At 46.6% G+C, this 15,458-nt stretch overlaps 1 protein-coding gene across 2 annotated transcripts in view; it reads left to right on the top strand.

Annotated features, from left to right (window-relative positions):
* LOC135921929 (calcitonin gene-related peptide type 1 receptor-like) overlaps positions 1 to 12,308 on the top strand; it is a 69,201-nt gene extending 56,893 nt beyond the window's left edge. For both annotated transcript variants that reach the window (XM_065456340.2, XM_065456341.2), the window contains 2 exons: positions 3,700 to 3,741; positions 3,817 to 12,308. In XM_065456340.2, coding sequence (XP_065312412.1) covers positions 3,700 to 3,741; positions 3,817 to 3,939 — 165 coding nt within the window. In that variant the 3' untranslated portion in view covers positions 3,940 to 12,308. The remainder of the gene's footprint in view (positions 1 to 3,699; positions 3,742 to 3,816) is intronic.
* Positions 12,309 to 15,458: the final 3,150 nt, after the last annotated feature.

The following is a 15,458-nucleotide window of genomic DNA, read 5'->3' as shown; positions in this document are numbered from 1 at the left end:
TACTGTCAAATGCTCATATTCTGCGGCCTAAAGCTCATGGCACGGTGCGAAAACGCGCACGCGGAGAAAGCGAGACAGTGCGCGGACAAGCATGGAGACGCGCAGTCGGTCGCTGCGAATCTGCGCGATCGCTGCATTGAGGCTTCGTTCTGTTACGCTCCATTTAGTTATACAAACACTATAAGAACATATTTCACATAGTTTCCTCTCAGTGTTCACCTACCTTTCACGCAAGAAGCCGGTTCGGCAGACTCCATCGCGGCGACCGTGCGCAGTGGCGTTCACTGTACGTATTCGGTAAAGAGATAGCGACTGTAAACGATTGTGTGTTTTCAGTTTGCCCAAGATTATTATTTAGACAGTAAGAAACTTCTATCGTTTCGAAAGTGCTTACAGAAATGTCCGGGAAAGCTCGCGCGTGGTGTTTTCAGTGAGCGCTGACAGCAAAAGCTATGAGGAGCGCGCCACGTGATCCCTCATACTACGCCGGCCAGGCGCTTCCGATAGAGGGCGACTCCGTAACTCCTCGCCCCCAATATGTAAAAGAGCGCTACAGCGCGGACAATTTGAATTTGTTAGCAAGTTGCTGTAACTCACATTAATCACGAGCACTTCTCACTGAACTGTATAGCAGGCGTCAGTTCGTATATATATATATATATATATATATATATATATATATATAGATATATATATATATATATATATATATATATATATATATATATATATATATATATATATATATATATATATATATATATATATATATATATATATAAACGAAAAGAAACGGGGTTAACTGAGGGGCCCGTTTTTATTAGTGATATCACAAGAAGCCAACAAACACTGACGCCGAGGACAACATAGGGGAAATTACTTGTGCGTAATAAATGAAATGTTTATTTCATTCATTTAAATTTATTTCATTTATTACGCACAAGTAATTTCCCGTATGTTGTCCTTGGTGTGAGTGTTTGTTGGCTTCTTATGATATGACTAATAAAAACGGGCCCCTCAGTTAACCCCCTTTCTTTTTGTTTATTACATAACGAGGGTCTCTAATAACTGATTGCCTTGGTGCCTTGCCTCCCACTTCAACTGCTGCCTCTGGGGCTAGCCTAGTTACGGTCCCATTCGTTACCTCTATGTCATCTTCATCTCTCTCTTCTATAAGGCTACATATTTATTTGCAAGTACCAGCCTGAATTTGTCTGCTTGTACCCTTACTGACTCTAGGTTAGCCTGTTTCTTCTTGACCAATTTTACTTTTTGTCTTCAAATTGAGGTGAATCCTAGCCCTCACTAACCTATGATCACTGCACTTTACCCTACCTAACACTTCTACATCCTGCACTGTGCTGGGATCGGCAGAAAGTATAAAATCGATTTCATTTCTTGTTTCACCATTAGGGCTTTTCCAGGTCCACTTTCTGTGGCAATGCTTCCTGAAAGAAGTGTTCATTATTCGCAGCTAATTCCTATCTGCGAATTCTACCAGCATCTCTCCTATAGCGTTCCTAGAATCGGCGCCGTAGTTGCCAATTGCTTGTTCACCAGCCTGCTTTTTTCCCCACTTTTGCATTGTAGACGCCCATTAATGCAGTATACTGAGTTTGAACTTTTCTCCTCGCTAATTCAACGTATCCTTAAATCTGTTCTACTTCATCATCGTGAATGGACGTTGGAGCGTAGGCTTGTACTACCTTTAACCTATACCTCTTATTAAGTTTGATTACAACTACTGCTACCCTCTCACTAAGGCTGCAGAACTTGTCAATGTTGCCCACTATGTCCTTATGGATTAGGAATCCTACACCATCCGTATTGCTTCTTATCTGGGAGACCTCTATAGCAGAGGACATGGCTGTTAGTCAGTATTGTATAAGCCTCTCCAGTTCTTCTAATCTGACTGAGGCCGATGATATCCCAAACAATGTCTGATAGTTCCTCGAAGAGTCCTGCTAAGCTAGCCTCACTCGACAAAGTTCGGGTGTTAAAGGTTGACAGGGTCAGTTTCCATTGGCGGCCTGTCCGGACCCAGATATTCTCAGCACCCTCTGCTGCGTTACAGCTCTGACTGCCGTCTTGGTCAGGTGCTCCGCAGCTGCTGGGGACTGAGGGCCATGGGTTAATTGTAGGAATCATGAGGGAGCTAGTGGCCGAATACTGCACCAGGGAGGCCAATTCCTGTTCTGGTGAGGGAGTGCCTAGTTGAATCTTAGTGGGCCTTCCTAATTTGGTTGTTCCTGGATTAGTATAGCCCCACTCGCTCTCCGCATCTTGTGCCGGTGTCAGGCGCCACTCCAAGCCTGGATATATATATATATATATATATATATATATATATATATATATATATATATATATATATATATATATATATATATATATAAATGAGAAGAAAGGGGGTTAACCGAGGGACCCGATATTTATTAGTCATATATTGAGAAGCCAACAAACACTGACACCAAGTACAACATAGGGGAAATTGCATGTGCTTAATAAATGAAATAAAGTAATGATAAATTAATGGAAATTAAAGTGGATGAAAAAACAACTTGCCGCAGGTGGGAACCGAACCAGTGTCAGTGTTGGCTTCTCAATATATGACTAATATATATATATATATATATATATATATATATATATATATATATATATATATATAAGAATCATAAGAATGTTCGTGTTATCTGACCAATAACTTTCGTCGGTGCGGGTCGCTATCTGATTGTTTATTTTCTGCCCAATTGCTCGCTGGGGTATATGCTGACATGCGATAGATTTATTCTTGCCGCGCATAAGGACTTGGAACGTAGCTGTTGTGAACCTTGTAATAGCTTGCAGCAAAGACGTGTTATCGCTAGTGAGTCGCTTACTCCTGTGGACCGTCGCAAAACGCTCAGCTTCTAACATTCGTGTGCTGTCAGTGTAGTCCGTCACCAATGCCTCGGCGCATTGATTCAAGAGTACGCCCATTCACTTATTCCCTATAGGTTGGCGACAGCGCAAGTTTGAGTGTGAGTTGGGGTGGATGTGTGCAATAACTTGCGAGAAACTTACTATGCCAGGAAGCGGCACTACTGCCTTTGTCGCTCTGTATAACGAGCGGTACTCTCTTGCCGACGTTCCGGGGTTGCAATCCCTTCTTTGGAGGTTACAAATACAATAGTGGCGGATGAGTATTTTTTTTTTATCCTCGAGGAAAGCGGTGCATGCGTGGCGAAGGGCCCGCAACACAGGCAGTGCCTGTTTACAGCAGCGATCCGTGAACTTAGCCACACAGATTCATTCCATTCCTAATATGCCAGTCACCACTTTTACAGCCAACTACTGGACACGTCTTCCCTCTACTGTTCCATATGCTGCAGCATAAGTGGAGCACAGTGCGTTAGCGATCACCCCGTTGCATTTCCGACAATCAATCAGACCGTAGCAGTTGTATAGAAGCGGTAAATGGCGCGACATTCGTGCGCTTTCCCTTGTGGCAACATGCGGCTCTCCGCCGAAAGTGCCATCTCTTTCCTCTAGAACATTTTGCTCCGTGAAAAGGGTATACAGTGTTTTCTGTGTATGACCCTTACAAGTGCGAGCGTCGGCTTCTCTTTCACATAACTGCACTTTTTTTTTTCATTTCCCTTTCGATGAGCACAGTGAAACCAAATGGTCTTTTCACCGTTCTTTCCTTCCACGCAGGGATTTTTCGTCTCCCTCATATTCTGCTACCTCAACGGCGAGGTAAGTACACACGAGATCACTGGTACCCAGTGCGCCTGCGCACCCAGTACACGCGCCGTTTCGCTGCTTACGCAGATACAGAGCCTGGTGAGACGCTCGTACGGCCGCTACAAGAACGACCGCAGCATAAGCAGGAGGCATCGGCCGAGCGTGCCGCAGACCACCACTACCACGACGACGGCCACAACTCCCATGTGATGCGCTTGATGCAGCGCGCACAGAGAGCACCTTTGCGGCTCCTCGTGTGCTCTATCTTGACAAAGGACGCTTCCAAGGCACAAAGTCCGGCATCGTCGTATGGACTTCCTTCGATATACTTCGCGGCTCTGTGTGCACCAACGCCCTGTGCCAGGATTTCAACCACGAGTGCTTCCGCCTGGAACTGTTACTTCTTTCGTGTGTGCGCGCACGCGTCCGTGTATTTACGTGTGTGTGCGCGCTCTCCATGTGCTCTGCATGCGATTTCGGATAACATTGTGGGGCAGTGTACCCCACCGCTGCCATAAACGCTGCACAATGGCTGTCGTATTCCGCTTCCAACCAATGGGGAGGAGGGCGGGGAGAAACTACTGCGCCGAAACCGTACGTTTGCTTAAGAATGCAGACGTAAAAGCCACGGAGGGTGCTATTCTGGACTGTCAAATTCCGTCCAACGGCGTTTTGAGCCAACCAGAGAGGCAGCAGCAGCCTTGTGGGCCGATCAGAGCTGGCAAGATGGCAAAGTCGACAATATGGTGAATTTTAATAGTATCCGGAATAGCACCCGGGGTGTGGGAGAGATATGTTTAATTGTGTTCCCAGTCCTAGAACCATGGAGGAAAGAAAAAAAAGCTTAGGAATGAGCAATAACGTCAGGCACTCAGCCTTCTCAAGGCAGCCTCCTTTGAAGTCATTCTCTCCATGCGTCGGTACCGCGCAGCTTGCCAACACGTGTTTTTCCCATGGAACCTCCTTAGTAAGGTTTTCTGTTTTATGACGAGGCTTCAAGGTTGTCATCACGTGACGAGTTCCCCCTCCAAACATTTCTTATTCTTTCTCCACGCCTAGAGCTCCCATAAGTAAGGGCATGGACACGTTTGCCTACAGAGCTATAACGGCCCATCCGAGTTCTAGCTCGCTGTATCCGAGCGCAGGGTAGCCAGCCGGTTCTTGCAGTGGCTAAATCCCCTGCGTTTCTTCTCTCATTTTTCTCTCACGCAAAGAGCCGTTCTCACGCTGTGTAGAAGGAATATTATGGTCTCAACGTATCTGTGATATATCAAATTGTAGCTTGATTATTCGCGCTTTCAAAGAAAGCGACGCCGAACTAAAAAAGCAAATATTGTTAACTATTTATCTGTGAAATCTGTAGCAATCGCAAAGAAAAGTACACACCAGAAGAATCGCTCGTAGTTTTACCGAAATCTACAGCAATAACACAGAAAGTAAGGCTGCATATCGATGGTTTCACCATCTATACTTTAAACATGCTAAAAAGTTCCTAACTTTAGGCGAGTAGCGAAGTTTCATGTTGTGATGGCCGTGCCTTGCAATTAAGGATGTGGCTCTACGAAGGCGACAAAGAGATATACATTTCTGATCGCGCAGAATGCTTTTGACTCAACTGTTACCCTTCCGCTTTCCATGGCTTGTACCACCTTTTAACAGGTTTTTCAAACCGCTGTAACAGATAGTGATGTTGCGTTTATTCAGGTGCATTTATTAAAGAGGCGAAAATTATCTGCATGAGATATCGGAATGTGTTGGATTAGTAAAGATATTTACTAATTTACTTTTCAATGATCCACTTTAGGGCATATGGTTGAATTTGGGAGACTGACACCGATCTGTAGTGAAGGCCATGTTTGCTTAGCAGAAGACTAGCCCCACTTTCGAGATAGCCGGCCTTAAAGTGTGCTACGTAATTCATTGGCGTTCCGCTAACAGTTTCCTAAACGCGTTCGTCAATGGGGATTTTAGCTGTAACGCTTCCGTATATTGCCGCACACGTGGTTTTTGTCGAGGTCCACCGCAGGCTTCCGTTGCGTGGTTGCAACGAATGTTGCGTCATACTCTGACATGGCGGCAGCTCCTGCCGTTCGAGGTATGTCAATGATGCTGCAGACTTTCCCTACGCATTATCTCACCTCGGCAACAAAGTTCGGGCGTCATATCGGCGCTCTTCTTGAGAGGGTTGCCCTATATCGATCAATGAAAGCCTGCCCTACAGTCACGCACAGGCAGCGCGCGATGTCGCAGCAACGGAACAGTGGCGCGATCTATCACCGCTACGGCAAGACAAGCCGAGCGGTGACAGATGGCGCCATCGGTCACCGCTCGGTAAAGCCCCTCAATCTCCCAAAGTAGCGCCATTCACTTCCCTCCTCCTCCGCTCGGCGCGGCCTCGATGGTGGCGCTGCCGGTGGTGGGCCTGCCGTAGCAGACGACGGCTAACACGCTACGGGAGAAAATCCGCGGAAAAGTTCGTTCGAGTCCTGCGGAGCAGTTTTTTCAATCTAGATCTTGCTTTGTCAGTCGGTAACTGGCCTTAAGAATGTCGTGTCGGATTTGCGGAAGAAATAGAGAAAAGCACCATTATTCAAGGCGTATTTAAGGCGTAAAGCGCGCGCACGTTGAAAGTTCGTGTTGCTGAAACACGACACAAGCACGCGGTGTGCTCAGACACGCGAGTAATTACCAGAGTTTCAGGTTTTGACAGCGTGAAAGTATGTGCACGTGGTTTCTTAGGTTAATTTACGTACCTGCAGGATGCTTTTGTTCGGCCGGCGCGTGAGAGATTCCGACTGTCTGCGGTCAGCAATGCCTCGCGTCAGGGCCGTTTCTGTTCCTCGCCTTTTACAGATGTACGTGGCTCATGCACAGGTTGTGGTGGCCATGAGCAACGTTTTCAGACATAGGCGGTATAGATAATTTGAACAACGTACCAGCATATGAAATTGTTATTTATTTATTACAGTGCAAATGGTTAGAATTTCATAGAAAAAAAGAAGGAACTTGATGGGACAACTGGAAAGAGGTTCAGAAAATAATTATCCCCCTCCTCTCATTGGCACCAGCAACACTTTTGTTGAAGTGCTAATTTTATCTCTGTATACTACGTGCGTCTGTATTCTTTTGCGTTGTAAGTTTTCACAAGGAAGCAGTGTTGCGTTAACTGGAACAGTCAAGGCACACAAGACAGAAAACAAGTTGATTCTTGGGTTTTACATACCAACACCACGATCTCATACGGCACGCCATAATGGGGGCCCCGGATTAATTTTTTTCCAGCTGGGGTTCTTTAACGTGCCCCCAATGCACTGGACACGGGCCCGTTTTGACACGGGCGTCAAAAGAAGAGGTTGGAGGAGCCGTGGCACTTACTACACAAAGCCGCGCGTTCTTTGCCACTTGCTCGAAGTCAGCCCGCCCGATTTGTGAATCCACACTTTTCTTCGTTTTGCGTTGCGCCCGGCGGATGGTAAAGCAAAAAGCTTTTTGCCGTCACTGGGTCTATTGTGGCAACCGTAGGCGCAGCAGCACGGCATCGCAATTAAGCACTCGGCCCTAACACATTGTATCTACCGCGCTCCTTCAAACCGCCTGCCGTACTTTCGTCGAGCAGGCCCAAGAATGGGGGTCGCAGCGCGCTGGAAAGAAAAGATATACAAAAGCGCGGCGCCTGCTCTGCGCCGGAAAGAAAAAAATATACAAAAGCGCGGGGCCTGCTTTCACGTGACACAGATTGGCGAATGGGGGAGCGGAGGAGGCTGGGGCGACAGGAGGAGTGGAGGGGGAAGCGCCTGGGTGAGCGGGGTGGCGGAAAGATCTAAGAATGGCGCTACTTTTGGAAAATTGAGGGGCTTTACCGCTCGGCCGATTTCTATGCCGATTTCTCCGCATGTTGCAGAGACATCGGCATCTATTTAGCCACGCCGCCGACAGGTACTAGCCATTGCCTTGGATAGGCGTTGCTTTAAGCAACATACGCCAGAGTATATGCTCCCTTTGCTCGCGCATCAACGCTCGGACACGTCAAATCGGTTTTATAAACATCTCGTATGACTCGTAAACGCATCCTACATGCGTGGGCTTCTCGAGGATATACCTCACTTTATGCTTCAATGATGTGGATGGCAACCTTGCACACCTCCGTCAGGAGTGATGGCTGCATCGGCGGCAAAGAATTCAACAGATCGCTCTTTAGGCGGCTCTTTCAGAGAAAGCGTATGTCTGAGTAGGACCTTCCAAACGAGCAAGAAACGCTGGGACACAAACGGCACAATGCGCTTGTTCCAACATTTAGTATGATGAGGGCGGTTCTGTGAAGCGACTCTGGATTGCAATACCCAACGACAAAGCCGGGCTCCTTCCTATAAAGCTTAAACTTATTTTATGGGTAATACACGTTTCAACGCCGTATATTTGCAAACCTATTTTCAACTACTTTCATTATTCCTATGGTAACTCAGCGGCCACAGCTTCTGCAGTAACCTACATGGGTTCAGAAATCAAACAATTCAAAAATCTTCAGCAGATTTTGTGGACGGATATCTCGAAAGTGTGCGCTAGTTTTACAAGATGCCTACTAAGCAGACATGGCATCGCTACTGATCGGCTTCAGTTTCGCAATTGGAGCATGTGCCATAAAGTCAATAACTAAAAGTTTAATTAGTGCGTGTATACTTTAAGTACCTGGTTATCGCGATTTGTCGCGCAAATAACGCGCACCTCTTCAGGTAGCCCGCATCAACAGGCCGAATTGTGCTATATGGCCCCTGCGATTTTCTGAAGTTTTCTTCGAAAAGAAAAACGATGGTCTAGATGACAGTTCGTTTTGTCCTTTAGCAATTTATACCTCACTTTTTGTGACGCTGTGTTTATGAGAGCAGAAAACGTGGACAACCTTTCACGTGACTGAAGCATATGGGACCTTGCGAGAACAGGCCAATCTGGTGAAGTGCTGTGAGTCTGTGCAAGAGTTTCACCGCCCGGTGTCTAGCACGTCTAATAAAGGGTAAGGTTTCTTACTACATGGTCAGTGTGCATGCACATAGACAACATATAGGTCTCCTCCGATTTCACTTAATCGCTACGTTTGTCTTCGAATGAACCGCATAAGTGCACAGACGGGGCGTTTAAAGTGGAAAGGCGGGTACAATATTTCCCAGCGGTAGAGAAATTGAGAGAAAGGCTCTGGAAGAGCCTACGAAAGGACACCATGTACTATAAAGTAGCGTATTAATGCGTTCGCATTCTTAGGGTAATTCACGCACTTTCCGGGGGCTGTATATCTATGTTTCTATAGGTCTGCACCACTCTTCAATGGGCGTATTTGACGCCAACTTGGGTAACTAGGCGTGTGCCACTGGACATGTGCCGCTCTACAATGAAGAGTTTTCCCGGCGCTGAGCGGAATCGAACCCACGTCACTGGGCCTTCTCAAGGACATCAACCCGACGCTTTAGCAGGCTGCGACACAAATGCACTCTTTTTTTTTCTTTATTACCGGTCTGGAACTTCCAAACACAGAACTCATAAATACAATTTTACAAGTACAATAAAAGACGCGTGAGCCTTTTCATGGCTGGAGTGTGAAGCTAAAATGGCTTCAGAGAAGCCAGCTTATCAAGTACAGGTATCCAATCCGGTGGGTTCCTCTGGATTTTGAGAATATCTCGTATGTACACACAGTTTTCACTGAAGTTTTGCATGGCCGATCTTGCGTCGAGATCCGCATTTCTGACCGCCATCCTCGTTTTCCACACACTATGCAAACACAGTAACATGAACATGTCGCATGGCATTTCATCTGGATCTTCACACGGCAAGAATCGGATACCAAAGGGTGTTACTGGCAAATCTTTCTGAAGTGTCCGTTTAAGGATGTCCCACAAGAAAACAGCATGGTGACAGTCCAAAAAGATGTGTTCTATCGTTTCCTCCTTTCGACATATCAGGCAGTGTAATCCCCATGGGACGAAGATACCTTTGCTTTGAAGCCATGGTTTTACAGCGAGCGTGCCCGTGTGCAGTTGGAAAAAGAATGATTTAGATGACGCTCTTACTGGCATTTTTCGAACTCGTTTTAATACGTCTCTTTCTTGTCCTAGTTGATAGATGGAGTGGTACAACGGTATTGGTACAAACACATCAATTAGATCTTTGTACAATTGTTTACGTGCCACTGCGCTCAAATATTCTAAGGAAAACCGTGGCTTCAGTACTTGATATGCAGACACTATTTCGCGCCAAAAACTGCTCAGTGTTCCACGCGTATCTACATTTGATGAGACAATATAATCCGGGATATGATTACACAGCCTCGTGTGTATAACAGTACGCAAGAAAACATCGCTTTGGTCTCTCAGAAAGAAAAACCTTGAAACTATTTGTTTCAAAAATAAATGACACAGACCAAGCCCTCCGTGTCGCACCGCAAGGAACAAGTTTAACCGACTGGTGCGTTCCCAGGTAGAATTCCATATATAGGTGGCAAACACTCTGTGTAATTTTTGGACACAAGTTCTGCTCATACTGAACACTTGAAGTACATAAAACACTTTTGCAACAAAAAACACATTACAGACTGTAGCGCGGGAAAACATAGAAAAGTTATGCCCTCCCCATTTTTCAGACTGATCCTTGAGCCTTTCTGTCTCTCCTGCCCAGTATTCTGCAGTATTTCCATAATGTTGGAGAGGAACCCCCAAGTATCTAGCAGGAATAGTTGTCCATCTCATGTTTGCATACGCCTCCGGCGTTTGCCCCCAATTTCCATGCCAAATGCCCAGAGATTTATCCCAGCTAATGGCACTTCCTGTAGCACTACAGAATGATGTAGCTTCCTTAACAGCTTCTTTAATACTGCCTTTGTCTTTGCAGAATATGGCTATATCATCGGCATATGCCAGTATCTTTACTTCAGTAGCATAAAAGGAGTAACCATGCACCATTCTATTTATGCGAATTTTTAAACATAAGGGTTCCAAATAAAGTGCAAAAAGAAGAGACGAACTCGCACACCCTTGTTTTATACCTGACAGTACTGGAATGTTTTCACTTACGGTTTTGTTAATTATAAGGTTTACTGCACACTCTTCATACACCATCTTGATGCCCTCCTTGATAACGCTACCTACATTACAATGTTCTAGTAATAACTGTAGTATGTCATGATTAACTCTATCAAATGCTTTCTGAAGATCCAGTTGTATCATAGCTATGTTATCTTGAGTCATGTCACAGCATTCTAGGATAGTTCTAGCGGTGTGTATATTTGTGTAGATTGTCCTTCCTTTGATGCCACATGTCTGGTGAGGTAACACGAGGTGTGTGATAACGCTCTGCAATCTCTTGGCTAGCACCTTCGTAAATATTTTGTAGTCTACATTCGTAAGACTTATAGGTCGATAGGCCTCAACATCCAACAATTTCCTGGGATCATCCGATTTTGGAATGAGTACTACATGACATTTTCGAAAAGATAAAGGTGCTCTTTTTTGTTCATAGCACTCATTTATCACGCGATGTAACACTTGTGCCAGTTCTTCCTTGAAGCATTTGTAAATGGCAGCCCCTAGTCCATCAGGCCCAGGTGCTTTGCCAGTGCTTAGTTCATCAATGGCCTGTTTTACTTCATTCAGACTAATTGGCCGTTCGAGCGTTTGTCTTGCTTCATCGCCTAGCCTTGGCATGAGCGACAAAATTTCGTTTCGAAAGGCTTCTGTATCTTTTATTTTTGGGCTTAGTAGTTTTCGATAGCATTCAACAAACGCTTTCTCTATCAGTTCCTTGTCGCGCGTCACATCGTTTTTATATCTTATTTCTTTTATCTCTTTTTTTACTGCTTGTCTTTTTTCTTCCCCGAGTGCCCGCTTAGTAGGCGTTTCCCCTAGCCATAGTCTTTCAGCCCGTGCTCTGACGATCGCTCCACGATATTTCTTTTCATCTATCACTTCGAGCTTACTTTTAAGGTCACGTAGTTCCTTGCTAAAGTGTCCAGGGTTAGCACTCTCAACCGCAATCATATAATCTAGCGTGCTCCTAAGTTCTTTCTCTTGCTGTTTTTCAATGCTGCGCCGCACGCAAGCTCGTTCAATCGCCGCAATCTTTACTTCATTTTTAAATTGCTCCCAAAGCGCTGTGGAATTGGAAGATTCAACCGAACATATTTCATCTATCCTTTCCTTTACTTTTTTAACAAAAATTTCATCATCCAACAGTGTATCGTTTAATTTCCACAAGTTCCAACTAAACTTTGACACTTTTGTCTTGGTTCCTAGTGTCGCTATCACCAAGCAGTGATCACTAAATGTGACGTTCTTTACTTTGTATGCAGTAATGTGTGGTATCACAACTGCCGGAACATATATGCGATCTAGTCTAGCATGACTTACACCTTGGTAGTGCGTATACTGTACGTGCTCGCCGCCGTCAAAAATACAACCAACGTCGTCCAGCTCAAGCTCGTTTATAAGTGCGTTTAATAGTGTCGCACTTCTATCGCGGTAAGTCAATCTGTTGACTCTGTCTTGCGGCCTGCACACACAATTAAAGTCTCCAAATAAAATTATGTTCCTTTCGTACGTCATGCATGTTCTCAGGTTTTCTATGTATTCTACACGTTCGTTAATGTTATTCGGAGCATACACACATATTGCACGCCAAAGGAGTCCACAAATGCCAAAGTCGATGAATAGTAGCCTGCCATCATCACTGGATTTTACAGATTGCGCTACAATATCGGTGCATTTTCGAACGAGTATCATGCAACCCGCTGAAGTGCCTCTAGCATGAGACACACATACATTATACCTATCCCTGAATGGTTCGACCATTCTGTGCGTTTGCTCTTCGCTTTCTACTTTGGTTTCCTGCACTGCCATTATGTCAATGTCATTTTCCAACAAGAGGCGGCTTAACTGGCACTGCCTCCTGCGGGATGCCAAACCCCTCACATTCAACGTAGCTACACAAAGGGGAAATGTCAGATTAACAGCCATTTTTTGGATTAGCAAACAGACGGAACGGTACTCACATCTGGACAGGCAGTGATAGCAAAAACCAGCACAGGTCACATTCTACTTGTCCGCCATGTAACGTCTTATACTGAGGACAGGCTGGCTGAACACACTTCGCGCCCCTAAGTCGGGGTCAATGTTGAAGCCGTCCGCCTATCAGGCGGTATCTTCGGCTTCGGTTTGAGGCCCATTCGTCTCGTTATAGCGGTCTTCGGCGACGGCTCGCCGCTGCTCGATGGTTCGGGTGAGGCTTGAGGTCCGTCAGTGGCCTCGCGAGGCCTCTTTGCAGCTGCTTTAGCGGCTGCTGTCATTTCAACATCCTCAATGCCTTCGGTCTCGTCTTTCGCGGTAGTCACTGATGCGCTTACTAAAATCGCGTCCTTTCTTTCATTGACGTTTTGGTCGTTAGTCGGCTTCCCAACCAGCACGCTCTTTGCCTCGCCAGATTGGCTGTCGCCGGGCCCAGTGGAGTTTTCCTGAAGTGGAGACGCGTCAGAGGGTGTGCTGTCTGCCGCCGGTTCTTCAGTCGTTGCTCGGGATGCTGCATCGGCATCAGCATGGTCCATTATGTGTTCAGCCATCTCGTCGCCCTTAACTGGACTTGTTACCGCCGCATAGGATCGCACGCAGTCTTGTTCTTCGTGGCCGAATCGTCGGCAGAGTGCACAGCGTGGTATGCGACACTCGCGCCTGATGTGTCCAGTTCCATTGCACCGGAGGCATAACGGGGGCCTTCCTGGTACATGCACGAGCGCTAAGTTTTCCGCGACGCGCACCTGATGAGGCAAGTCTTCAACTGTAATTCCAGGCTTTGGTAAGAGTGTCACCAAACGGGTGGTGGACCCTTTATCATTACATCCCTGTACTCGCCACTTTTCGCGGGCGATATCTGTAACCTTTCCGTAAGGGGCTAACGCTGCTCGAACCTCGTCGTCGTGAACGAAATGCAACAGCCAATAAAGCTTCAGTCTGATGCCTTGGTTGCAGGGATCATAAACGACACAGGGCTGGTCTTTCACGTTGAATGTTTCTGCCGCAAGCATCTTTTTCTTGGAAGCTTCATCACGGAAGGTCACCGCCCATACATGGTTCATTTGGAAGGCGCCAAGGGCCACCACTTCCGGCAGCAGTGCAAGACGCTCGAGCGCATCTCGAAAGTGCTCGACCCGATACGGCCTGGTTTTAACATCCGCGTGCAAAAATACTGTATACAAAACTGATGTACCTGAAGGCAGATGAGGCAAAACAACTTGATAATCCGGGTAAGGCTTATCCGTACACCTGGTGCCACGGCCAAGGGCCGCTGTAACCGCCCCTACGGAGCAAGGCATTCCGCGTCCGTTCACTGCGGTGGCCGGAAAAGGAATCACACAAATGCACTCGGTATATGCGCTGCCGTTTCAATGAACGTCTTTCACGCCAACGCTTTAGCGAGCTGGGCCGTGAATGCACTACTATGTGCCGCACTTGAATGTACGTCTCGCCAACTTGGGTCGCTGAGTATGTGCCACTGAATAAGAATAGCGATGTGGGCGAGTTGGTTTAGGTCCACGGTGAAATTTCTGCAGCGCGAAGCACTGAAGTACGAAAAAAAAGGTAAAAAAAAAAAGACGAAGGAATGCAAGATGACAAACACCTCCCTTCTTCCTTCGTCCTTTTTTACCTTTCTTTCCGCACTTCAGTGCTTCGTGCTGCAGAAATTCACACCATTGAGCATGTGCCAGTATTGCCCGCCGCCATAAATTGCTCTACCCGGGCCCGACCCGGTCCATGTCCAAGCAGTGCTCTACTGTGTATGTGACACTAGGTCTATTCGATTCAGCCAAGTTTCTCTACACCTTCTGCACCTATTCACGGTGCACTGCACCTAGGCCTTCGATTCCCCGAGGTGCAGCGGTGCACCCTGCACTCCCGTGCTCGATTGAACGGGGTGCAAGGCAAGGAGCCGCCGCGGTGCAGTGCACCCTTGAACCTTGCAGCGAGTGGGTGCAGCCCGGCACATCATAACTGGCACCCCCTGTACCCTTTCGTTTGTGGTGCCGTTCACTTTTTTCTGAGCCGAACAAACCTACTTGGTGTGCGGCAAGAAAGGGAACGATGCTAAGCGATACCGGCGCGCCGCGCTTCTCGTCCCGGAGGCCAGGTGCGGGCTTGGCGGCGCCACTCGCGGCGTGTCCAGAAAGACGCAGCGTGCCCGGTGCCAGAGGTTGAAAGGTATGCAATTGAAAGGGCAGTGCTTGCAGAAAACAAGAAAATTTGGATGCTATAGCTAAGGCAATTAATTTTACGGTCACTGACATCAACCGAGATGTCCACCGAGAAGGCCGTGAATGCGCTTTTGTGCGTTACGGGATACATTTTAGCGAGTGTAGCAACACCGATTGGACGTCGATTCGCGGCACGGGCAGTGGCTTTTTATGCAGGCCCCAGGAAATCAGGAAGGAAGATAAAGTAGTTAATGTAGCGACACATCAGCAAGGAGCAGAATTAGGCCACAAAGAGTAAAGAAAAGACACACAAAGGATACGTATAGATAGGGTAAAATTTGTTACACAAACATGCAGGGTGGTCGCAAGCAGTAAAAGTGGCTGAAAATTAAAACGCAGCTGAATGACGAAGCTTTTACGAGATTTGGAGCAGCCGCTTGTTATTTACAATTTTGTATGGGAGGGGTGCAACAGAATGACTGGATGTAGGAAAGGGGAAAGCGTAGGC

The sequence above is a fragment of the Dermacentor albipictus genome, chromosome 1 (assembly GCF_038994185.2).
Source record: "Dermacentor albipictus isolate Rhodes 1998 colony chromosome 1, USDA_Dalb.pri_finalv2, whole genome shotgun sequence".
Taxonomy (NCBI): Eukaryota; Metazoa; Arthropoda; class Arachnida; order Ixodida; family Ixodidae; genus Dermacentor; species Dermacentor albipictus.
Note: the sequence above shows the minus strand (reverse complement) of the source record. Positions and strands in the feature narration are given on the sequence as shown.